The sequence below is a fragment of the Motacilla alba genome, chromosome 7 (genome assembly GCF_015832195.1).
Source record: "Motacilla alba alba isolate MOTALB_02 chromosome 7, Motacilla_alba_V1.0_pri, whole genome shotgun sequence".
NCBI lineage: Eukaryota > Metazoa > Chordata > Aves > Passeriformes > Motacillidae > Motacilla > Motacilla alba.
In genome coordinates this window covers 22,592,124-22,617,773 of record NC_052022.1, presented here as the reverse complement: position 1 = coordinate 22,617,773, position 25,650 = coordinate 22,592,124, and the positions used below count along the sequence as shown (strand labels likewise).

The 25,650-nt window shown below is 38.4% G+C and overlaps 1 protein-coding gene and 1 long non-coding RNA gene across 3 annotated transcripts in view; one reads left to right on the top strand and one right to left on the bottom strand.

Annotated features, from left to right (window-relative positions):
• LOC119703307 overlaps positions 1-25,650 on the bottom strand; it is a 71,787-nt gene that overhangs the window by 2,056 nt on the left and 44,081 nt on the right. The gene's annotated exons all lie outside the window — the stretch shown is intronic.
• The window catches only part of PDE11A (phosphodiesterase 11A), a 110,615-nt gene that overhangs the window by 77,896 nt on the left and 7,069 nt on the right, over positions 1-25,650 (top strand). For both annotated transcript variants that reach the window (XM_038142988.1, XM_038142989.1), the window contains exons 13-19: positions 2,343-2,452; positions 5,007-5,097; positions 6,995-7,095; positions 10,862-10,939; positions 12,308-12,371; positions 15,235-15,309; positions 16,305-16,388. In XM_038142988.1, the coding sequence (XP_037998916.1) occupies positions 2,343-2,452; positions 5,007-5,097; positions 6,995-7,095; positions 10,862-10,939; positions 12,308-12,371; positions 15,235-15,309; positions 16,305-16,388 (603 nt within the window). The remainder of the gene's footprint in view (positions 1-2,342; positions 2,453-5,006; positions 5,098-6,994; positions 7,096-10,861; positions 10,940-12,307; positions 12,372-15,234; positions 15,310-16,304; positions 16,389-25,650) is intronic.

The following is a 25,650-nucleotide window of genomic DNA, read 5'->3' as shown; positions in this document are numbered from 1 at the left end:
AGCAATACCAAATTAAAATCCCATCTGGCGTGCTAATAACAAAACATATAGATGTGGGGCAAGGTATAATGAATGCAATTCATTTCCTCACATGAAAGAATGACCTCCATAACTCACTGGAGACTCTGCCACTCATGAGTTATGGGTCATTCCTTTTCTGGGGAAAATAAATTTTACTGCACCGTCTACAGCCATGTATTTTTTTTTTCTCTTGTAAATTCAGAAATGGGGAAATGTAATCCTCTGTTTACTTGCATTATGTTCAAAGAAGATATCCCCTACTGTAGTATTGTTTTAAATGAAATGTTTTTTACTACGTGACATATGCTATATTTCTTTCATATATTCAGTGACAGGACTTTTCATTCATAAAATGTGGCATTTATTTTTGAGATAGTGCTACTGTTAATAAATTCCTTAATTGGTTTCCCTGCATTTGCAATACAGCTTGAATCCTTGAATTTAATCAAAGTTTAAAGAATATTTATTACAACATCAATTTCATATTATAAAACTTCCCTTTTAAGTTATTTTTACTTAGCCATGAATATTTTCTCTAGACTGAAACTTGACACGTGGTGTGTTGTCAGTTACAAACTATTTTTAATCCCTTTTTAGAAATAGATCTTTATTATTATTTGTTATACAAGAGCTGTGTTAAAAAAAATTAAAAGAGAAAACATTATTTTTAGAGGATTTTTTTTCTAATTGGGTAGATGTTACTGAGGCTAAAACAAAAGCAATGCCACTAGAAATCAGTTGAGCCTCTTTCCTAATGTCCAAGTTATTCTGTACACTAGTGGATTCTACACAAAATTAATTAATCTTTTTTTTCTTCATGCTTGATCATCTTTTCTGCTGTGTAAACTTTAAGGAATTACAAAGTTTTTGTTGCAAGTCTTGCACTTCCTCAATTCCCACTGAAGTGCATTCCTGAGCACCTGGGGGAGCTTGGCTCCCTGTACTGTTTATGTATGAACTGTGGTCACATTTCAGACTGTCTAAACAGAGGATAGATTTGAATGTGCATTTCTCTAAGTAGAATTTAGTGGTCTTTGGGGTGAATAGCAGAGCTTTCACAGAGTATTGCAGCAATTTACTGGTGTTTCTGAGTGTAAGTTCCTACCAAGGAAGAGCAGTAAGTCCCACTGTATCACTTAAGCTCTCTTCTTGCCAGTGGGTGAAATTATGCCCCTTTGAAAATCAATGATATTGGGGAATTCTTTCATGGTGTTGGTGTTCAGCCTTGGCTTGGTCCTCCAATACAAATGTATTTTGTATTTCTTGTATATCATTTCCTTTCATGCTACCTAGATCATGTGGCTAAGTGAGGAGTGTCATTGGAGACTGACACTGTGAAAAGACAAGTGTTACGATTTTCCAGCTCAGTCAGTCATTTTTGCAAGTATGCTCGCAAAATGCCTTCTGCTTCTGAAGAACCAGGTTGTTTCTGCCAGGGATAGGAGGCACAGCACCAGTGGTGCCCCACAGAGGCTCTAGCACCTCCTCCAGACAGGATCTGTTCAGGATGCTTGAGGTTAGCAATAGCAGTAAGTGTTTTTTCTCTGCCATGAGCCCATTCAGGCAGGAAGACTGCTATGACAAGTATCCAAGAGGAGAAGCGCAGTGATTAAAAAATGTTTCTAGGATTAACTCCCCCATTCACACCATCATGTCTGAGCTGCTTGTACAGAAATTCATTGCATCTGGTTTCAAATGCCTCTCCCTAATTCAAGTGGGTATCTGCAGCAGAAATTTGAGACATTTCCTCTTTAAATTGTGCCACTTCATTTCAAAGTGCCAGATTGAAAAAAAATCTAATAGTTCATAACAGTTCCACAGAGTATATTTTATCTGGGTTCTTTTAAAGGTCTTCAACTTAACATGTCAGCTACCTCTGACAGTAGGGATTGACTAAGATGGTCATCTCAGGATTGAAGAAATCTTTCTAAGTACTTCGCTAAATGATAATTTCAAAATTTTATCCGTTTAGTTTTGGAGTATTTATTTCTCTGATAAAAAAAAATCCAATTCCTTTCTCAGTTTGCAGTTACTGGTATTTTTTTTCAGCTCTTTTTGCCTTTAGTGCCTCCTGGCTAGCATAGAAAAGGCATGCTGGAAATGCAACAAAGAGATAATAACAGATCACTCCAAGGACATTATCTATTCTGCTAACCATCTGACATACAGCAGGGAATAGAATATGACAATAAAGCATTTATCTTCTCCTTACTGAAACGTTCATGGTATCAAAACAAAGTTGACTGTTGCTGGATGGACTAACATTACTAATCCCTTTTGCTACTGATAGTTACAGCTCTTTTTTTTTTTTCTGCTCTCAGACTGCAGGATTTCAGGAGATTCTAACTGAAATTGAAATTTTAGCTTTGATTGTGGGATGCTTGTGTCATGACCTTGACCACAGGGGAACCAACAATGCCTTCCAAGCCAAGTAAGCTTTCTAATTCTTACTATTTTAATTTGGTTTTCTTCCACGGGAGAGCAAAAGGTGACCAGGATAAAGAATGAAGCATTAATTTCAAGCCTTCTAGGCCAAGGCCAAGTACTCTTATTCCTGTGTGCAGTGAGGGACTATCCATCTTTATCATTCTCTGTTCCTTTAAGTAATTGCTGGCTTGTCCTTTGTAGCTGGCTGTTGAACTGACACCACATATTGAAATGTGGTGCCAAAACTTGATGTTCTTTTCAGGCTCAGCTGTTATTGATTCTGGTTTTCAACCCAGGAAGCACCTAAATTGTCTGTCTGGGCTGTTCTTGCTGACTGGGGTGCGTGGCATTAAGCAAAACCTTGTTCTGCTATTGCAAGAAAAGAAAATAAGTGAAACGGAAATAATGCTTTCACGGAAACCAGGCTGCTGCCCTCAGGCACAGTGAAGTAGAAGTAGGTTTGTCGAAGGTTTAAGAGTGGTACTTCTCACTGTGTAGGTAAGGGAACTCCTTAGACTAAGGTCAAATTTATTCCAAAATCTGCCTTGCCTGAGAATAGGAGGGACAACAGAAAATGTCCCCAGCAACATCCTGGCCAAGCTGCCAGACACAGAGATTCCTTCAAATCCCACGTTGTTTTCTTCACTCTCCACTTCCTCTACAGTCCGAATACGAGGCCCCAAGGCATTCCTGTCCTGCAGATTCCAGTGAGCATTTGTAGCTTTTTTTGTTCGCCTTACTCTAATCCTGCAGCGTGATGGGGAAGTGGTCAAATGGCTGTCCAGAGATATTTGAAAGGCAGAGTGATACTGTGTTAGCCTATTTGGTCCTACTTTTGCAGTACTCTGCTGCAATGTGTGCATGCAGGGGCTGCTGCATTTCTGGGGGCAAGTTGCCTCAGTGACCATCACTCAAACTGATGTTTCTGATGTTCACTAAGCTGCCATTTCCTGAGGTATTGGTGTTGCCATACAATCTCAATGAAACAATGACACTGTCTGGATCTTCAATCACCATAGCAGGGAAAATCAATTGCAGTGCTCAAAAGACAGAGCTCGTGGTGCAAAGGTTACCAAGCACTGCTAGATGCCTTTTTGCAGCTGAGTCTTGAAGAGAATCAAAATAGACGAGACAAATGGGAAGGAAGCTCAGCTGATTGATGTTTATGTTCCCAATTTACAAAAACGAGACCTAAGATTTACATCCTGGCCATTTTAGGCTCTGATTAAATTAACCACTTCTCTGCTGTACCATTATACAAGAGTATCTTTTGTGCAGAGGGATGGCTGAGTTAAAGGTACAGGGTTCAGCATTAGACCGCTATCACTCATACTTCTTGTTTGACAACAGAGTACAGAGAGGAGGCTACCATTTTATGACTCCATAAAGAAACTGCTGAAGACATTTAATGAAAGACAAACATTACCACACATGTATAAAACATCCCTGAAAACAGAAGCTGTGGTTTTCATAATGCTAACTATGATTTATTCTTCTAACCTGACATAAATTTAAGCATCACATTTTCCTATTTTATCTTCAGTGTCCAATACTGCTGTTCTGTATGATGAAGGTTCAAGAGGTATATGATGGAGGCAATATCACAGTTGTCTCAAACGGCTCTGTTATATATGTCAACACCATGTTCTCTAGGGATGATGTTTCCTGGATGTCCTTTTCTCTCATATAGCTGCATCTGATAATTAAGTACCAGTATGGTGCAGTTTTATGGTAGATGCTCCTAGGAGACTCCTTCTGTCTCTAGCATAATCTCTTATTCTCATTTCTTTGGAAAGAAAGCCCATCTTGTCACTTTAGGCCGGGTCCCAGAAGTGAAGTACTTTGCCTGAGCTACTTTGGTACTTGGTGAACAGTGACCATTCTGACAATCCAGTCCCATTCTCTGCACTTCCCAGGGATATGCCATTTTATAATATTATTCCATGTATTTTTGTCCTTTAAATGTAGAAAACTGACCTGCTCTGTTCATTTTGAATCCGATCTTGGCTTAGACAATAAATGTGATGAGAAAATACATTCTAGAGATGTGCTAAGCTTTACTTTTATATTCGTTGCTCACACTTGAGGTTTTTTGTTTATCTTAGTATTTGTGATTGGGTTTTTTGTTGTTGTGTTTTGGGGTTTTAATTTAAGAGTTTGTAGTAAGCCATTGTAAGCCCTTATGTTTATGTCTATTAAGAATTAAAAATGAAAGGTAGCAGGGAAACAGCCAATCCCAGCTCAAGGACATTACCTTGTGTCTTTACTGCATAGTTCTGTGTCTGTGCTGTTGCTGAGGCACTTTGAAAGCTGCATTACAAAATTTCTTGTAGTTCCAGAAAAATCTTTATTCAGCCGGCAATATTTAGCAAAGACTGGAACATAAATGTTTTGTATCTGGATTTAAATTAGTATTTTGATCTCTTTAGCTGTCTTAAGTGAGGTCGCTGATGTGGAAGTGGAGAGTGTGGCTACGTGCTTTTGTCACTAAATTGTCTCTGAAACCTGCTTCGTAAGCAGACGAGCAGGATTTGTTGACTTCCCATGTTCTGTTTCAGGAGTGGATCAGCCTTAGCTCAGCTCTACGGCACCTCTGCTACCTTGGAGCACCACCATTTCAATCATGCTGTCATGATTCTCCAAAGTGAGGTACAAAAGCATTGCTATTAATCTCATTGTAAACTGTTGGGCAGTTTCAGCTGGAGAAAGGAAATACCATGTACAGTACCTTTTTAATGCCCTCTCCTTGAGGAATTATTTATTGGTTACCACAAAGGTCACAACTAGCACAAAATTAAACAACTACAAATGCTGATCACAGAGCCCAGAGATTATATCTGTCTCAATCAGCAAGGGGCAAGGAGAATACATCCTAATCATATTGTCAGCTCTTCTCACTCTTCTTACATATATCCTGTTCTGTGGTTTAGAGGTAGCTGAAACAGGTCCTCACCTTTCTCCACAGGTGTCATATTCAGAGTATCAGAGCCATCCTTTACTGCACCAATTTCATTTCTTTGGTAGCCTTTCTGTAATCAGTATTTTTAGGATTTTTTCATAATTTAATACACTATTATTAAAAATTAAAATCAGTAATATCATGCTGTCCAAAGTATATTAATTACTTTGCAGATACCTGTGCAGACAGAGCTCTTGCCTAGAATATCTTGCATATAACACTATACAGCATATACTACATCATGTATTTAATAACCGAGAAAAGTGGAAGAATGAACATGGAGTCCTTTCAAAACAACAGATGCATTTTCTTAATTTACAGAGATTGGTTGCTACAAAATGCATTTAGTAAACATAAAACCAAATCTGCTGTTCATGCAGCACAATTGGAGACCATAGCCTGTTGTGCAGTAACGTCTGAAGAGATCTGTAATGTCTCCTGATCACAGACAAATGGGGACAGGGTGATGGCTTTACCTCTGTGTACACTGCCAGGGAGATTTGTCACAGAACTGCACCTCCCCAGTCCTTATCTCATATATGTCCTCATACCATCATGATTATAGTAACCCTGTTGCTGGAAAATTCTTGATTTTAAGGGCATTTTAAACTTCCTAAGCAGTAGATGGCAGTGCATACTGAATGTGGGCACTAGAGGACTAAATATCACAAAAATAAGACTCTGGTTAGAAAGAACTTCAGTATTTATGTAGGTGTTTAGGAAAAAAAAGACCTGTAATACATTTATGTATGCTAATATATGTGACTATTGTCACAAAGATAATTTCTTAAGCTTACATTTAGAGTTTTTAATTAATTTTGTTTCTTTCATCTTATTTTCTCTAGAATTTCACAGAGGAATGATAGGAACTCTGTCCCTCTTGTTTTCAGAAATCCAGTTACAAAAGAACCTTCCCCTTCTCAAATAGCAACATCAAATATTAATTTTCTTTCATTTTGGCCATAGAGCCAGATCTTTCAAATTCTTAATCCACAATCCCTTTAAAAGCAGCCAGTCGGGCCCACAAAGGGTGTTTAAACTGCATATAAAGTTGTGGTTCTTTAGTCCACATAGGCAATGGCTGTTTACACTGTAGGACAAGACAGTAATGGGCAGAGTGAGCGAAAGCGCTGCTTTGAATGAAAAACTGATTTAGTGTCCTTGACTGCTCTAACAGCAGTTTATGTGCATGCAAGCAGCAGCACAGATAAATCTATTAGGGTCACTACTCAAAAGCTCCAATACGCAGCTCCCCAAAACATTTAATAAGATGAGAGATTGAGATGTATCCATAGTTTTTCCCCATAAACTGAGTCTGTGCAGGGTCAGAGCAGAGAGTAAATCTTTACTCGACAGGCCAGCATTTCAGCAGAGTTTAGAAAAACATACCAGGTGCTTGATAACAATCATCAGCTCTTCTGCCTCAATGTAATCTTAGCAGTATTAGCATTATTATTTCGTCATAGTTTTGCCATGAATCAAAAAAGGCTTGTGTTACAGGGAAACAGTAGACTAACAAGTTAGAAAACTTTTCAAAAAACTATATTGATTGTTAGCCCTTTACCTCTTTTATCTCTTTCATTATAGGGTCACAACATCTTTGCTAACTTGTCCTCTAAGGACTACAGTGACCTTATGCAGCTTCTAAAGCAATCAATATTGGCAACAGACCTCACTCTGTATTTTGAGTAAGTATTGGCATTTCTGGTATTTGATGAATGAAAATTCAGAGAACTTACTCTAATGACCTATTAAATACCAGTAAGGATATATAATACGAGAAATTAATGTTCAGCTATGGTTCAAGAGGTTTAGTCTAATGCTTAGTATCTTTTAGACTAATAGATACATCTCCAGTATCCAAATAGTTTTGCTTTAATGTGCAACATGTCTGTATCAACCAAAAGCAAGTGAAATCCCAGGTTTATACTTCAAAGCAATCCCAGCAACCAGTTACAGCTCAGTTCCATAATTTTTCTGTCCCTTCTATGATCATTTCTTCAGGCACATAGAAAACCAATGACATTTGAGAATTCTTTTCCACCATTTCAGCTTTTCTAAACATTTGTGCTAAGAAATATTGTATTTAGTTACAGACCCAGTTACAGAGGTAACAAAGCAGACACTTTGCTGCTTTGAAGATGAATTATGCCAATTCACATCATGTGATAAGAATAGGTCTTAAAAAGCTTAACGGTGGAAAAGTACATTAGGATCTCTCTCACCCAATTTTCTTCCCTTTCCTTGTTTGCAAATCAAATCTCAAAGTAGATTTCAAGTTGGTCCTGTATTTCAAATATTGTTAATTATTACCAAGCTCATCCCACTGAGGAGGCGTGGGAGGATGCACGTAGTCAGAGGAGTAATGGTGTCACCATCACAGTGCACTTCTGATGCCTAGCCTGTGTCTAGCCTGTGGCTGACTTAGGGGCAGCAGTGCTGCCAGATGTGCAGTTTCAGTGCACTGCCTTCCCAGTCATGACAACAAGTCATCCTTAGGAATTTTTGTTTGGTGTCCATTAACATTCTGTCCTGTCTTTCCACCATGTCTCAAGTGAAATGATTAGAGTTGTACCAGGGGAAGTTTAGCTTAGATATTAGAGAAAAAAATTTCACTGAAAGAGTGGTTAGATATTGGAATAAGTTGTCCAGGGAGATGGTGGAGTCACCACCTCTGGAAGTATTAAAGAGTTGTCTTGATATGGTGCTTAGGGGGAATATGGCTTAGGGATGATTATGGTGGGGCTGGGTTGACTGTTGGACTTGATGACCTTGAAGCTCTTCCATTCAGTGAGATACAAAGACCATGGGTCCTCTTGTCTCATCATAAATAAATGCTGCACAAATGTTTTGCGCTCTCAAGGAGGAGATGAGTGACAAGAACTGAGAGGACAGCTGCCGTGGCACAGCTCCACGTGCTCCCCCTGGCCGAGATCCTGGAGACCCTGGAGGAGCCAGAGGGGGCTCATGGCAGTGCCTTGGGATAGACCCTGTTCAGACCCAGATGTGATGGAGCTCTCTTCCCTGCCTGCCTTCAGCTGAAAAACTATGTGGTCAAGTTGTTTTTCTAGTTTTAGTACAGAGAAATAATGTCCAAAAGGGACATAACTGAATTTCGAGATTATTTTTTCTTACTTGCATAATTGATTTTTTGTGCTGCATGAATCAAAACTTTCAGCAAATGAGGCCTCTTTACTCAAAAGTCTGCAGATAAATTATTTTCCTCTTGTGTTCCTTCCTTGATTCATTAATGAGGTGGTAGCTATGCTAGTTTATTTCCACAAGTGCCTGAAAATCACTCTCTAGAAACATTGGTGCTTTACATTTCTTAAAGCCACCCTATGTGAACAGGTGTTTCTGCACAAGTACCTGTGTATTTGTTTTTTCAGTTTGCTACATCTTCAATATTTTTGTAGAGAGGGGAATTCTCATATCAGTATTCTTAAATTACTGAATCTGATGATCACAAGCTCCAGGTATTGAAACAGCAACAAAACTGTTGCAGAGCAAGACTTTATGACCTTCTCAAGGCATTACTTTTATACAAACAAAAAAAAAAAGATGACTCTCACTGAAAGATCAGATGGGAAATATATTTGATTTTAGTTTATAATTCTAGATAATGACGATTTTAGATAATAAAAAAAGTGAAATCATGGAGCCAAAATTAGGTTTATGGAAATTCATCCAAATGATCTCTTGAGCCAGTTGGCTGTAGAGCAAATGAATTTGTTTTACATAGGAAAACAACCTCCCTTCGAGGCAAAATGCAGACAGAGTCAATGTTAGTCAAAGACCCTGGAAAATTGTTATAATTCAGTTTTTTTCCTGAAATTCTGCTGTATTATATTTGCTTATTAATAGAAAACCTCATCATTTTGGATACCAAAAAAAAAAAAAAAAACAGCAGGAAATGCTAATTTGTTTCATCATACATGGCTGCTTTCCTCTGGTTCAGTCCTTCCTATACTGAAACTTTTCTGTGGAGCTGGACTACTACTTCTGTTTCCATTTAAATGAATTTCAAACAAAATCCTTAAAGCTTTTAGCCTAACATAAGGCCTTGAGAGTCACATTTTCAGTTACTGTTTATGGATCTCTACATTTTAAATTTGAATATTTTAGGGTTTTGGGGTGTCACCTTCCTGTGCTTTCAGCTTTAAACATTCTTGCCCGGTTTTTGTTCAGGAACATATGAATTTCTCAGAATATTCAATACTTCAAAATGAAATCTTTCATTTCTCAAAGTATAAGGGATTAGATGTCTTCATGGGGTCATTTATAGCCCTCTTCTAGCTGCTGACTGAAATCCATTATAGAAAGGCCCTATAATAGGAGTGACCGGTCATATATATATAACCATGATAGTCAGGGACCAGAATAATGCAACGTGCCCCACACAATGTTCTGGAACACAGAGTTTCTGGAAGTGTGCATCTCCTTGTTTGCAGATATGTACTGGCTGCCGTGAGACTGCACTGTCAATAATCACTTTCCAAAATTTCAGTCTAGTTGAGGTAAACGTAGAAAATACAAGACTGCAAACTCTCTCCTGTTGAGGAACCTAACTACATTTCCTCTTGACAAAGAGCACAGTCTCATATGAGATGGGGCACTGCACTGTCACTCAGGACACAGGGATTTATTTGCTTTCCAGCTTTGATGCTCATATGTTGTGTCACTGGGGGCAAGTTGCTCCAAGTTTTTGTACCTCAGCTTCTGTTATATCTTGGGCAGGATCTATTACATACTGTAGTCACATTGCAAGCAGTAAGAGCTACTAGGAGTCTCAGTGCCATAAAAGATTACAGACTATAATGAATCAGAATTTTGATATTTAATGGCAACAATCAAGCATTAATATGTTCTGTCCATCTCATGTTTTGTCCCTGTTTGAGGATGTGAAGAAGGCATGAGAAGACAAACCATGGGACTAAGCAGGGAGACCTAGTTTCCAGTCTATGAGAACTATAAACTCAAGACAGCAGCAGCTCCTGTGTGTCTCTGTTTCTTTTCTGTGTGATGGCAATAACAGGAATTGCATAGCTCTGAAAAACCCTTCAGGATATAGAAGTAAAAACCATTTTGCAAGGACAAGAAAACAGAAGCATGTGTGTATTTCTGGGGTGTTTCTATTGTCTGTCTGTCCACTGCTGTAGGTGAACATTTCATGCTTCCGTAGAAGACTGAACATTTCAGAGCCATTCATTTCCTTATTTGTGGAGACCATAAATCCAATATTGCTTTTACTAGGCAACTGTGACATTGATAACAGACATTTATAGAACGTGTTCGGAAATTAGTATGTTTCGCTTAAATGGACTGTCAGTGTAACGGCCTTAACAATAATACATGAGGTGCAGTGATTCCGTATCACACAGAGAACTGTGTTTCTGCTGCAGTGCTGCCCTGGAAGTGTCTTATTTCCTTCTCTGACAATCTGGTTTTTTGCAGGAGAAGGACCGAGTTTTTTGAGCTTGTCAGTAAAGGTGGTTATGATTGGAATGTAAAAAACCACCGAGAAGTGTTTCGGTAAGCACCGTTTTTCCTTCCTTTCTGGTTATTTCAAAGCGTAGCCATATTTGTTAAAGGAATTTCATGTATTGTGGATTGGAGGCTTAGAATAACAAGTATCGTGTTTTAAAAATACAATCCACGATATGAAATACATGGTATGATTTTTCAACATTAGCAAACAGCTGGGAATAATCAACATGACTTCACCTTCTCCATTTCTCCTACACACTTAGTCCTGTTTTCTTCCCTTTCTCCCAGCATCACCAGTTCCTGTTCAGCCCTTCTGCTCTTTTTCCAGAAAGTATCAATAATCTGCCTCTCTACACAAAGATCTTTCCTGTCTGTTTCCCTGATCCCTCTTCCTCTCATCTGTCTTTTTTCACTAGCCATGCACTTCTCTGCTCTTCCAGTCTGTACCTGGGAATTTTCACATACAGAGTACTCTTCCAGCCTTTAGGAATGCCCTGAGCATGCATCCTTTTGAAAACCTTGGACATTGGGGGTGGTTTGAGTAGATCACACTTTGTAGACAATAAAATGTGTGTATTTGCATATGCATGCCTGGTTATGTCTCATTTTATCTAAAATTTCATTAAAATTCCGTTATCTTTTGGTCTTTTGACAAAATATTGGCCATTTTCTATTTTCCATACCATTTCACCCATTCCTAATTTTAGATTCAGGCAATATATTTGATGCTTCATTTTCAGTGCCCTTGTTCTTCATTTAAACTTTCTTAGACTTTTATCTGCATCATGTACTGTACATAAACGCTTTCTACAGCTGAACGGTTTCCTTCTCCTAATGCATATAAAACATGGTTGTAGCTAGATATTAAACTACAGTGGAACCGTATAGCTCACAGTAAATCTTCAATTTTTATTGTAGATGAGCAGTAGAAACTGCTTAAACAGTGTCTGGGATGCCTCCTGTGATTATAGGCTCTCTTGCTACAGCAGTCACTTACAAATAGGCATATAAATTAATCCAGTTGCAGGTGTTATTATGTAATAATACCCTTGCTTATATCATGTGAAGCACATGCTTTCTAATATATTATAGGTATTAATGTAAGTAGTGTTAGAAGTATTGCAAAATTAGCAGTTACTCCCTTGCAATATCATTTCTTTTCTAGTGTGCAATGCAGAATACCAAAATTCATCATCTTATGAGCTGCAACACATTAGGATTCTGAGGCACAATTGTAATGTAAAAGCTATGCTGATGGCTAAGATTTCAAACATGTCATTCTTTTCTGGAGGAAAAGAAGGTGCCAGGGCTGACATTTTATATATGTATTATTTATTTATGCATCCAGAGCAGAGTTGTTTAGAAATTCAACAAAGGTTGATTCAGCTTGTATTGTTCATTTCTGTTTTTCAGATCAATGCTAATGACAGCCTGTGACCTTGGAGCTGTGACCAAACCGTGGGAGATTTCAAGACAGGCAAGTCATGATTAATAGCAGGGCTGGGAGGAGGCGGGACTGGCAGGACAATATTCCCAGGGCCCCGGCTTACAAGGGACCAAAACTGGAATCAATTTACAGCGGTATTAATGCTATAAAAAAATAGCAGGGGGTTTCTGCAAAAAATGGTTTATTGCGTAATCATTCCCTGTACACATGCTGGTGTGTACATCTGGCTTTACAACCTCTCCTCTTAATAACACTTTAAATCCATATCCAAAAATGGATGGATTTAACAAAAAGGGCATTTAGCCACATTTACTTGTTTCATCCAAAAGTTTTCCTTGGCAGTGGCAGGGTCTACCCTAAATCAAAAATATCAACAAATTATCTGCAAATTTTCATTTGCATAAAATCTTCAGTAGGTATGATGAAAGAAATGTGTTCATTTTCTTAAGAATGTTGCAAAACTCCAAGTGTAGTATAGGGCTTTCTTTAACATCCTGTACCTAGAAACCAACCAATAAAAATTCAGAGTTCTGCTGCTGAGTAGGCTCTTTAGAAATACACATAAAAAATAGTTCCAGCATTGGCAAACAGGTAAAATAAGAGAAAGCAGCCTGTCCCAAAACTCTTGTCCTTTGCCCCATGATTTTCTCTCTTCTAGACATCTTTCTCTACCCAGAAACCATCCTTAATATTTCCAGTATCTATGCCAGTCGTTCTCTGTCCGTCACTGAGGCCCGGAACAAGCCAGTAGAAGAGCCACTGTGTCAGGTTTTGGAGGAATTGACAGCATCAAGAAGCAAATAGAAAATATACCAGTGCAGCTGGGTGTGGGCACACAGCGGGAGGAAGTTTGGTTTAACAGCAAGTAGTAGTTACAAAGATGGGGTGGAAAAGAGAAAACTAGGCCAGATAACTAGAGATGCAGGAGCTGCCAGATTCCTTGGACAAGGAAGTATTAGAAGCTGAAAACGATCTATGGAAGTTACATGCACATCAACTGAATTAAAAAACATTTATGGAAGGAGGGCTTCACCTCAGCTTTCAGTTTTGCCAGGTGAGTCTTTTTGTTTTATCAGCAGACTGTGACAACAGTTCTTCTAAGGCTGTTGCTCTACTTGGCCAGAACATAGTCACCTCGCATGGAAATCAGGAAAGCTGCTTCTATCCTGCAGTGGGAAATTAAGTAACAAGATTTTTCAGCGCTACCTGGCCACTGGTGCAGTGTGTGCAATCCCTCCTCATTTTTCCTCCTTAACCCAGTTAGCATCTGTATTTTCACTGACAGCCAAGTGTCAGGTAGGGTCTGCTTTCCTAGTAGTGAATCTTCGTGCTATACTGCTGAATAAGTGCTAGAGTCTCTGGCAAGCTGGGGTTTTTCATACTTGTCACTCTTGAGGTCTACAGGTGGAAAGCCCCCTGCAGCTTAGTTATACAGGTTTACTTTATATTGAAAAATCCCACCTGGGATTTCTTGCAACATTACCTGGTTGAGCAGAAGCACTAGTAAGTCCACAGAGGCAAAACAGGAAATAGCTGAACCTTTACTGTGCCACAAGAAAAAAAAAAAACAAACATATTTGACAAAAGGGAATAAAGGCCACATGTAAGAAGGAAAAATTCAGTAAGAGAAGACAGAAACAGATAAAAGAAAAGAAAAAGGGACATAAGGAGAACAGGAGCAGAATAGCACTGAGGGACAGGGATGATACTATGCCATGATTATTTTTATACAATACACTTAGCAAACCCTTAATTGCTGATAAGTTGTTAAATTATTCCTCTTATTTGGAATATTGATCCAGAATTTTATTAAGATTTAAGAGTACTTTATAACATCACCTACTTCCAAATTATTTTGGTGCTGCCTATTTCAACTGCAACAAGCTTAGCGTTTGTGAGCGTTATCTACCATGCAGTTGCTCAAGCAAGAAATTTTGAGATTTTATGAAGTACAGGTTCTCTGCTTAGTTTACTCTCTTGTGCCTTGGCATTATGAAATAATTTCCTAGCTTAAAAGCAATACACTGGCATGACAGGAGTTTTAGTCTGTGAATGCCTCTTCAGTAGATTGGCTTCCAGTTTTTTTGCATCTCAAAATGTCGCATGAGCTTATGTTCAAAGCCTCACACATGACAGCAGTACAGTACTATATCAGAACTGCTTACTGTTTGACTTCCTAAAATTCCTCTGGTTTCCATAAGTAAATTTATTTTTAAGTATTGTCTTCTAAGAAGCAAAAACCTCTGCAGTGAATAGAACATCTTCATTCACAAAAGTCAGAAAGATGCATTCTAACTTTCAACCTACCACTTCTTGATTTTAAATCAAGATTATCATCACAATCTGAGCTCATACTTAGATATCCAGATCCTATATTGATGACAGTCATGGGGAAAAAAAGTAAAGCCTAGTGGGGGAAAAAACCCTTTATGAATTCATATTAGATTAAACAACAGAGAGTATTGGTTAATTAAGTTTCTTTGATAAGCAAAGTTGTTTTTATAGGGCAAGAGCCTGTAAATAACCAGAGAGCTCTTACATGTTTTACAAAGCATTTTTACAAATGTAATAGTGGATGCCAACAAGAAGCTATCATTTTCTGTTTTGGTCTCAGTTTTGAGTAAGTTGTTATAACTGCATTGAGTGCTACCTTGGCAGTGCAATGTAATTGTCCAAGTCAATTCCCCATCAAAAAGGGATAAGTCCCTGTGCTTGATTATGGCTGTTTATACCCCCTGTATGCCCAGTCCAAAAAACTAATGAACACATGCCTGATGTCAGTCCTGTGAGGTTATTCACTTCTTTCCAGTTAAGCAAAGTCTGAAGTCTTTAGTCATCATCCTAAAGATTGTATAACAAGAACTATAATCCTTTATCATGATTTTTATTTTAGGCAGCTGAGCTGGTAACCAGTGAGTTCTTTGAACAAGGAGACAGAGAAAGATCTGAACTCAAACTCACCCCTTCAGTAAGTTTTTTATCCTTTCTGAAATAGTTACTAATTTGAATAGAAGAAAAAAAATATCATTGGGTTCATTCAGAAAAATGAACTGTATTTTGTACATAAAGAGAAACCTCAGAATAAATAGAAGCTCTGTCCAATAAGGATATGCATTTATAACCACATATAAAATAGCTCTCCAGTCAACACAGTCACTTTTGCTCTTTCACAGTCCTTGAGCCCTTTTACTTGTTTCCTGTATCTATTCCTAAGGTTATCCAATCAGTGAATTTTCTAAGCAGCAGGTATTGGGTTTAATACACAGAATTGAACTAAAAACTCACAGCTACCTATGGAAATCAAAATTGCCAGATTTACTTTATGTTGCAGCTCTATATCTGTGTTATTTGAAATGCATTTCTATAAGTATACATGTAAATATACTACTGTGATTGAAGGGATAAAATGGAATTGAGTGGAATAAAGCCAGATGGGTATAAAGTGTCAAACAGGAACCAGGAAAGTTTCATAAAGATTTTCAGTGAACAATTAGAAGAGAAAGCCTTATCCAGGTTGAATAACTCAAAATGTTGAGCAACCACTATCTTAAGGCAACAGGAGAAGGGTAACAGAAAGTATTCTAAAGAATTTAACTGGGAGGAAGAGAGCCAGCCCAGATCCATCAGTTTTGCTGAGCTGCAAAACCCTGTGTGAGGAAAGAGAAAATTCTACTCAAAGGTATCTGCTTTACATTCCTACAGATATCTGCTTTACATTATTTACCACCTCAACTCCAACTGTGGAGCATTTATTTTACACTACAAAATTATAAACACAAAACACAAAAAGAATTTACTTTTCATGCCAGGTAAAACAGTAGGAAGAAAGCTGCAAAGATTGATTATGGTTTACAAAGTGTTCTGGTTGTGAGAATTTGACCATAGCTGCAAAGTGCTGGATGATGTCGGTAAGATACTCCAGTGTAATTAAAGCATGACAGTTTTGTTTTCTTCTTAATTCAGGCCATTTTTGATCGGAACAGGAAGCATGAACTACCCAGGTTGCAGCTTGAGTGGATTGATAGCATCTGCATGCCATTGTATGAGGTAATTTTTACTTACTGCTCCTATAGAGTCCAGAGGACATTGTTCTTGTCTCTCTAGGGAAAAAGAGTTAGCTTTCAGAGCAGCCTTGAAGGCTATTTGAACTCTTGTCTTACTTTGACTTTACCAAAAGTCTGAATTCCATTAAGAAATCTTCAGATTCCCTGAATCTGTCTGTAAATATCTGTAATGTCTGTAAATTCCTCTCTAAGTTATAAAAGCTGATGGGGCAGTTGTTTATTATGTCTGAGACAAACTGATTCTCATCATGGTGAGGTATGTCCCACTAGAGGGACAGTCTCAGTAGGTGCTGTCAAACCTGTCCAAATCTGTGTGATGCAAAAGGAAACTCAAGGCTGAGCCTTTGCACTTTCTTCTGACCCTAAGAGCTTGGCCTAGAGTGCACCTTCCCAAACTGCTACAGGGCACTCTAGGCCAAGCCTTTAGGGTCAGTGATAAAACAATTCATTGTTTAACCTGTGCTGTTCAACTCAGAGTTTACTCTTTTAATTGTGCTTCTGCACAGACTGCCTGGGTTCTTGGCACACGGTGTTTACACACCCAAGTACTCCTTTATTAAGGCTAGAGATAACCACAGAACCATTAAGGTTGGGAAAAAACCTCTAAGATCATTGAGTCCAAGCATTAATCAGATACTGCCAGGTCCACACTAAACCATATCCCTAAGCAGCACATCTACAGGTTCTTTTGAACATTTCCAGGTATGGTGATTCCACCACTTCCCTGGGCAGCCTGTTCCAATGCTTGACCACCATTTCACAAAGAATTTTCTCCTATCAGAACAATGCTTCTGCCTTTTTAGATTAAACAGCTTCAGGATTTGACTGAAACAACACCGACTGCCTTGTGCCAGCAAAGACTGACTGGCCAGTGATACCTGAGAAAACAGGAGGATGTTCTCATTCAGCATCTTTGGGGAATTGCAACAAGTTCTCCCTGTTCCCACTGCACCCTAAACTGCCCAAGACCTCAAAGCAATGAACGGGTCTGTGACGATACACAGCAATAACAGCTCCCATGTTAACATCAAAATTATCAACTTGTGCCTGAATGTAGCTTCCCTACACACAAATAAAAATGGATTGGCAGGTCCTTTCATTTTACAGACCAGATATAAAACCAATATCATACAATAAGGACACAAGAAGGCCCGTAAGAAGGACAATGCGCCTTCTCCTCTCCATACCTTGTGGCATATGAGGCTGCCATCATGGAAATAATGAAATGACTACCCAACAGCAATGGCAATTCCTGTTGTGCCACAGAGAGCAGACACTTGTGTAAGTGACAAGCCAGGCTGCTGCTTTGCCAAGAGAGCCTGTCCCATTGTAAGGTCAGTCTTTGTCCTGACGAAATAAACTACACCTACCGTTTTCAAATAATTAAGGCAAAGCAAGCAGGGAAGAAGAATATATACCTATATTGTTTAAAAGACCAAGAACATTTTGGACAATATGGGGGAGGGATGATGGACACTGATCTTGGACAGACGCTCTTTAAAAGTAATGTTCCTTTCAATAAAATAGCTCATATTGCACTAGAATGCATATTATACCAGAATTCATTATTTCTAATAGCATCTGTAATCCAAAAATGTACAGTAAAGCAGGAAGAGCTGATAATCAGGCCATCCTCTGCATGAGAAAACTACATCTGAGCACTAAAGCTCTGGTTAGTTAGCTCCATCTTAGCAGGAGATCTCTGGGGAATATATTCACATCTGATTTCCCTGCTTTCCACTGTGTTTGCATCATGCTGTGCAGCCATTAGCCTGCTGCTCAACAACTTCAAAAAGAGACACCATCAAACCTGGAAGTCAGAGCAGCACCAGCCTTAGGGGTAAACAGAAAACTTCATGCCATAGTATCACACTGCAGGAGATTCTCTCTTTAGTGTGGAGCCAAGTTTTAATTCTCATATCCAGCTTAATCAAACTTCAATACACATATCCCATCAGCAGAATATTCAGACATTGTAAATCCACTGTTTAGGGCTGGCTGAACATTACAACTCTGGCCATATCCTGGATTTTGGGCTGGCACATTTTTACATTCTTTGAAATTCTTGCCATTTTAAGACATGGAGGGAACTGCATGTGGGGAGAGAACAGATTATATTACTATAAATGCAATATAAAGAGATGGAGTGGCAGCTGATAAATCAGTAAAATATTAGCAGTACTATAGCTCACTACAACAGTACTTAAAAAAACCATGTTTGAAAAAACCCACAAACATTTGACACTTATTTTCATAGCAAAATGACAACATTAAACCATAGAGAACAAAATCAATGTTTTTCTATTTATTTTTTTCCATGCTAGTGATTAGAAATCCTGAATCCACGTAGGATTCTATAGCATCCAGCTCCCCAAAGGGAATGCTGTGGGGAATGCACCAGTCCCTGCCAACGCAATTGCTAGAGCAGGACCTCATGCTGTGCTCTGCGTTATTTCAACACACACACACAGCAGAGATCCCAGCAACCAATGAACACTGACAACTCCCATTAAAGTGAGATCAGCAGACTCTCTGAAGTTGTCTTTGCTCAAAGTAACTCCCAAGAGCAGGCTATTCCTGGCAGCTGAGGACACCTGAAGTATGCAACACTGAGGGAACTTTATAGCCCAAACTTCCAGCAGTGGTCTGATACCATCCCAGTGCCTCTCACAGTACCAGAACAAAGTGCATCCTCTCTGCAGTCCAAGCTAATATACTAGGCTACAGCAGAGAGTGGTTCATACTTAAAACAATATATAAATTTTGCAGCACATTTTAGTTATGGCTTCTCTAGCCTTATCATTTTCCTCAGTTCTGAAACCTCCTTTGTGGAGATTTGGCTCTATCTGCTCTGCTTTCTGCATTTCCTTAAGATAGCTCAAGACAACTCACTTAGAGGTGCAGCAGTTCTCCCAAGTAAAGGGTAGTGAAGTCTCCTTTATTGGGGAGCATGGATCACATTACTCTGCTTACCTGGCGAGGACTGTCCCTGAGTTTGGCCCCTTTTTGTGAGAAGGGTTACGAGTGACTAGCAAATCACCAAGATCTATGCAACTTCCTTTAGCAGCCCTGTCTGACTGCCCCTTGGAATGCCCATCCCACCCAGAAGAAAGGTCAGTGATACACAAAATGTACTACACCATCAGCTACTGTAAAGACTGAAGGTAGATATAGCTATATTTAAAAAAAAAATCTGGAATTATGCACAGTTTTTATATATCCAAGTGTCTAAATCAAAAACCTTTGTGCTTGCTCTGTAAACATGACTGCTTCTGGCACAAAGTAAGCCACAGCTCTGCTCCCTTGCTCTCTCCCTTATCTGCTGCTCAATGTAGGAATCAAGCCACCTTCAATTTCATATCTTAGTAATCAAATCCATTTCCTTCACACTGTGGATCAAAGGTCTGGGAAGATAAAAGCATCCCAATTTTTTGTTCATTGCATTTTATTACACTAAGGATATTATAATTTTATTATTTACATCTTTTGTTACTGTAGTGATCCCAGATCAGAGTATTTTTATGTGCAGTGGAACTTTTGCCTTGAGTAGCAGAAGAGCAATCCATTTACACTGACTTTCAGATTTTAGGGGCTTTAGTTACACTTTATTGCATTACATTTGCTCTTCCTTCAAAACTGACAGTAAGAAAAGCATTTATCAGTAGAGATAAGAAACAAGCTTATTAGAATAATAATTTCTAGGAAAACGCACTTTTTTGAAAATGTAGAGTATTTCAAACCTATTAATGTAGCTTCAGTATAAAATAATCCCTTGTTTTGTTAGAATATCCTATAAAGAGGAAGTGCATGCGACTAAAGCAGAAAATTTGAAGCATCCCACTGAAAATAAAACACTATGGCTTTGCTGACAGCTGCATTCACACAGAGAAAGTATTCTGTAAATGTTTGTGTAACAGGAAACAGAATTTTGATCATTAAGACAAATCACCCCTCTGACCCTCCAGTAAAGAGATGCTAAGAGTTTCAACACTAACAGATTTCTCGTCTGGACTCTGTCATTTGTGTCTTCCTAAGACAGGATCAGTCACAGATTTTTTCCCAACTCAGATTAGATTTCTCTGTGGGGAGCACACAGAGTGGGAGAGTGAAGATCTTATTCTTTTAAATCATTATATTTCTCACAAACAACATCAAAGCTTCAGCGATTCACATCAAACAAAAGATGCTAACAGAAACCCAGCTCTGTTCAGGGCATTGTTAGGCAGAGACAGTAACGCTATGAATAGCTGGGCCAAAGGCCATGCACTCTGCTTCTGGGCAGATAAATACATAGTCAGGTAGTCAGTGACAATGACAGCAGCTATTTAAATTTAAGGGAGATGTCTTTGTGGAAGATAAAGCAGCTCATGGCTTTTACAACTTATGCGTGCCTGAGATTGCCCTGCTCACCTCTACCTTGGTGCTCCCTTGAACTGCTCCATTTTAGTGCTATTTTTAGAACTATTCAAGATTTTCTTGGGTATTGAGAACTTCAAGCATATAATAGAATCTACAGAATTGAATTTGCATTACTACATCCAGGATTCTAGGGGGAACCTGGGGAGAGTAGAAACATTCAGCCTAGCAAGTACTTTAAATGTTTTGATTGGAATGGGGAGGGACAGATTCCTTCTTTATCACACTATTTGAAGGACTTAGAAATGTAATCGCTCTGTCTGCAACTCCAAGAGCTCTGATATGCCTGCCTTCCTAGAGAAGATAATGTCTGGCCTTGTAATTAATTCTATTTGTTGTCTATGATAATGTAGCTGCAAAAGCATCTATTCTTCTTGTAAACTTAGATTAAATGCACATGGTGGCATAAATGGCAGGGCCTCTACAAAGCACAAAAAATACACAGAAGTCTTTAACAGTCATGGCTTTCTGTGTTTCAACTTCTCTGGTTCAAGAATTGACTTTGACACTTGAATTGGAAGTACATACACACACTGTGATTTTTTTTCCAAAGGTATATACTCTACTTGAAATTATTAGTCAGGAGATTAATTCTCCTTAACAGAGAACATTAAAAATATGTTCTTCAACAATCATGCTTAACACTGCCATATCCTGATGCAGCCCTTCCTCAGTTACCACTTCTATCCCTTTCCCACTGTCCTTCAATTGCAAATTTGCATGATGAAATACTGTATCAGAAATTCAGGGTTTGCACCACTCCTCTGAGAAGCCCTGCCTGTCCAGAATGGACTGTATGGTATGGCTTAGTCCTTACCCAGGCAACTGGAGTCACTGGATGCAGCCAACACAATGACTTCTTCCTTTCGTTTCTGTTTCTGTCTATACAATTAGAAGAACTTCTAAAATTTTTTAACCAAGGAGACTTTATCTGTATGAACATTTTGGAAATGGTTTTCCATCTTTCCATTCCACCCATACCTGGGATTGTTGATACAAAAGTCAGGCACTGCTCTTATATTTTAAGTTAGCAACTAGTCAGGAGGCAGAGAACTTACTAGCTGTTCACCATGCACCTCTATAGACAGTCCATGAAATATGTTCATAAGTTGTCAAGTGTTTTAACAAAAAAACCAAAACAAAATAAAACTAAAAAAAAAAAAAAAAAAAAAAAAAAAAAACAACCAAAAATCAGGACTAAGCTGTTTGGAAAGATCTGTTCAATGGAAGCAATTTGATCAGCTCTGTGTGATTCTCACTGGAGCCAGCTTTTCCTTTGTAGCATGTTGAAGGAAGATAACTTTCAATAGATCCTAAAGAATACCATAAAGATGCACACTTCTGGCAGGTTTATTTCTGACATTTGATTTGGACACAGAGAGTGGGAGATAAAGCATTTATACTTCCTGAGAGCACCTGTCTGACAAGGATTAGTAATGCACATCAGCCTGGGATGCAGTTTGTGATACCAGGGATACCAGAGAGGCAGATCAAACAGATGTTGGCAGACCAAATTAGTCTCCCTCCCTGTTGAAATCCAGTGGGTAATATTATCCAAGGAAGAGCAGGTGCAACATATTCTGCTGTGGTTGTGAGAAATTTGCTTCAGAGGAAACTTAATCAGGCCAAATGCCAGTGCTGGGGGGAAGTTTGTAGCTAAGGATTATGTTAGGAATAAGGGTTTGGTCCAGAGAACAGATTTTTGACATAGTAGAAGGCTCTCTCTGTAGCCTTGAAGTAGGAACTCAGGTAGGTTTAGCACTTTCTGTGCTTTGTTTCTTGTCTACTAATGATAAATCTATATGAGGCCATCCAGACTGAATTCTGGGGAACTTGCAGAAAACCCAGATATTATCCCTGTATTAAAACTTCCAGCAATGGAACAAGCATTACCCAATAATTTATCTTATCTATTGTTCTTAATCTGAGAAGCTTTTGTCTGCTACTTTCTTACCAATAAAAAAGGTTAAGAAGAGCTATACAAGAAAGAAGAACCAGGAAAAGAAGAAAGAATTATTTTATTTGCAATTTCCAATTAAGTATATCACTATTTCACAGTATAATATAGAAATGTATAGTTTTGGTAGTTTCAGAGCAAAGATTTTTTTGTCTGTGGCTATCATGAACATCTTTTTTACAACAAGTGCAAGGTTCTTGATCCTCTTTTTCTGCTTCCTGAGAACAGGAAAGGTTTCATTTTGCCTTTGAAAATTAGAAAAATATTTTTGCTATGATTTTCATAACTCGGTGAGATTATTGATGCAACATTGTTTTACAGTCAACCATTTTAAGAATTTACAAGTTTGTCCAAAATGTTTAGAAGAGGCAGCAGAAAGGAGTACTTTTTTTTCCTTCAGACAAGAGTACTTCAGTTTACTTCTGAGTCATCTTATGCCAAAACAGTCTCAGCTGAAAGGGCAGTTCATCAACAGAGGTATTTGGGAGAAGAAAGAAAAACAAACATTTCCCATTGACTTCAGTGAAGCTAAGATTCACTAAAGGCTTTCACCCTAATCTCTGAGAAAAATTGAATCATTCATAATATTATAATTTCTGTTGCTGTTTTACTTAGAATTTTCTGCCCAATGTGTTGTGAAGGGCAATGGCAGTCCTGTATGGAAACGTATATAAAGATCTGAGGAAGTAGATTGAAAAGTTGGTAAATAAGGTAGAAGAGACAGCCAATAGAGGGAACTCAAATTGTACAGCAAATCTGAGAGAAGATGAATGGATAATTTAACAGCCATTCAGTTTTCAAGAAAGACAAAGCACAAACTACATTGCATCAGAAAAGGACTAGAAATGATGATGGATGAAACACTTCAAGTAGTGTTTAACACAACAGAATCACAGTTGCCTGCAGAATTCCCAGCTGAGGGTAAATTCAAAGAATTAAATCGGCATTTGAGACTGATATGATTTGAAGAATTTTTCAAAATCCATTTAATAGCAAGGCAGAAGACATTGATCAGCTACTTGGTTGAAATGTTAAAAGCAAAGGAGTTAGAAGCATTCTGTCTCTGGCATGCTCCAGATGTAGAATCAAAACCATAAACAGCAGAGCTAAATAAGAAGTTGTTTATGAAATAATAACTCTTCCAAGCAAACCCTTGATTTCATGAAATTGTAATGAACAACAGATGAATCCTTTGCAACTGTAGCAATACATCAGTAGAGCTACTTCAGTTGGTCCCATTCCTTCAGAATCACTCTCCCTTTGACAGTGTAACATGTGTGGTATTGGTCGGAGCACATTTTGCTATGACTAGGAGCTCTGTACATACTTTCCTCCCTGAAATACACAGCACATTTTACCAATGGTTAATCTTAATTTGTAATCATCCCTCTGTAGTTTACTTCCAAAGGGGTACAGTATTATTCTTGCCAGTGTATCATCACCAGAAAGAAGCTTAACATTAATTCACAGTGGAAGAGCAGAACACTTGTGCATGTATTAGATCAATTTCCAGTCACAACTGGCTTTCATCCACTAACAATTTTTAGAAAGAAGCTAAAAGAAACTCCCGTTTTCTACAAGGGAAATTAGTAATATATTAATGTCTTTTAATTACATTTTTAGGGATCAGAAAAAAATTCCCTGACAGAAATGACAAAGTAATCCATTAATGCATTATGTATGTGATGACCTGGACCTTTCCTCATTAAGCCCTAAAAGGAATAAACAAAGTCCCCTTCAACCACAAGGAGATTGCAATAATATTTTTTTCATTAACTCAACCGCCTCATGAAAACTGTATTTTTTGAAGAACATAATGATTAAATACAGTCCTGAATCAGTAGGGGAAATAATGAATTCATATACACACACAGTCAAGGGTTCATAGAAGTTAATCCCTACATCTTCTCTGTATCACTTTATCTTCTGTATTCTACTATGGAAGGTAGAATTCTAGCAATGTTTTTGGGCTTTGTATATGAACATATATTCAGAAATACTTTGGGGTTTTCTAAACAATTTCCAAAAAGTATTTGTATTATGAAGATAAAATCTGTGGATGACTGCAGCACAGGTTCCCTTTTATCTGAACTAATCTGAAGTTCAAGGACTTTCAGATAGATGGCTCACCTTTGGCCTATGTATTCTCATGTGAAAGCCACTTCAGCAAAACTCAGGAGTCCAATTCAGCTTTGCTGTAACTGGTCATGACTCTCTTGACTTCAACAATGCTTCATATGGTTACACCGAGTCTGAATTTATCCCCATGGCTTCTCGGTCACTGGTCCTCCCTTCCAACTAAGAAACTGCCTACATAATAAAAGTGATTCATTAGAAACCACTGGGTTCCAAAGTAGAGTGAATACTGAGACCTATAACTTTTTTATATGTGCTCAGTCATAAAAATGAATTTATATGGTCTTATTCCATAAACTCACTTTACAAATATTAGCCCCGCAACCATACTTTCATGAGCTGTAATCTTGTCAAAGCTCGTAAGTTAAGCAAGGTCAGAATTGGTCAATATTTGGATGAGAATCTCTGGCAGGGAGGGGGCAAAAAGAAAAGTTATGCAGTGTTTGTAAGTTAGGACACATTGTGCTCCTCTTTAAAGAGATTTGGTACTCGTCTTATAATACAACAAAATTTTGTATTTGCTTTAGCAGTAAGTTTAGCCTCTGACCACAGCTGTGCTGCATCTAGGCAGTTTCACTAATATCCTTCCCCAGAGATGAAGGTAATGTAGCAGATGGAGTCTTCTTCCCCCCACACCCTACTTCAACACAGAAAGTTGGTACCCAGAGGAACAAACAAATGCCTCCACTGCTCCCCATCACCCTCTCCCTGAAGGGGTTTGCTTCTATTGCTACTG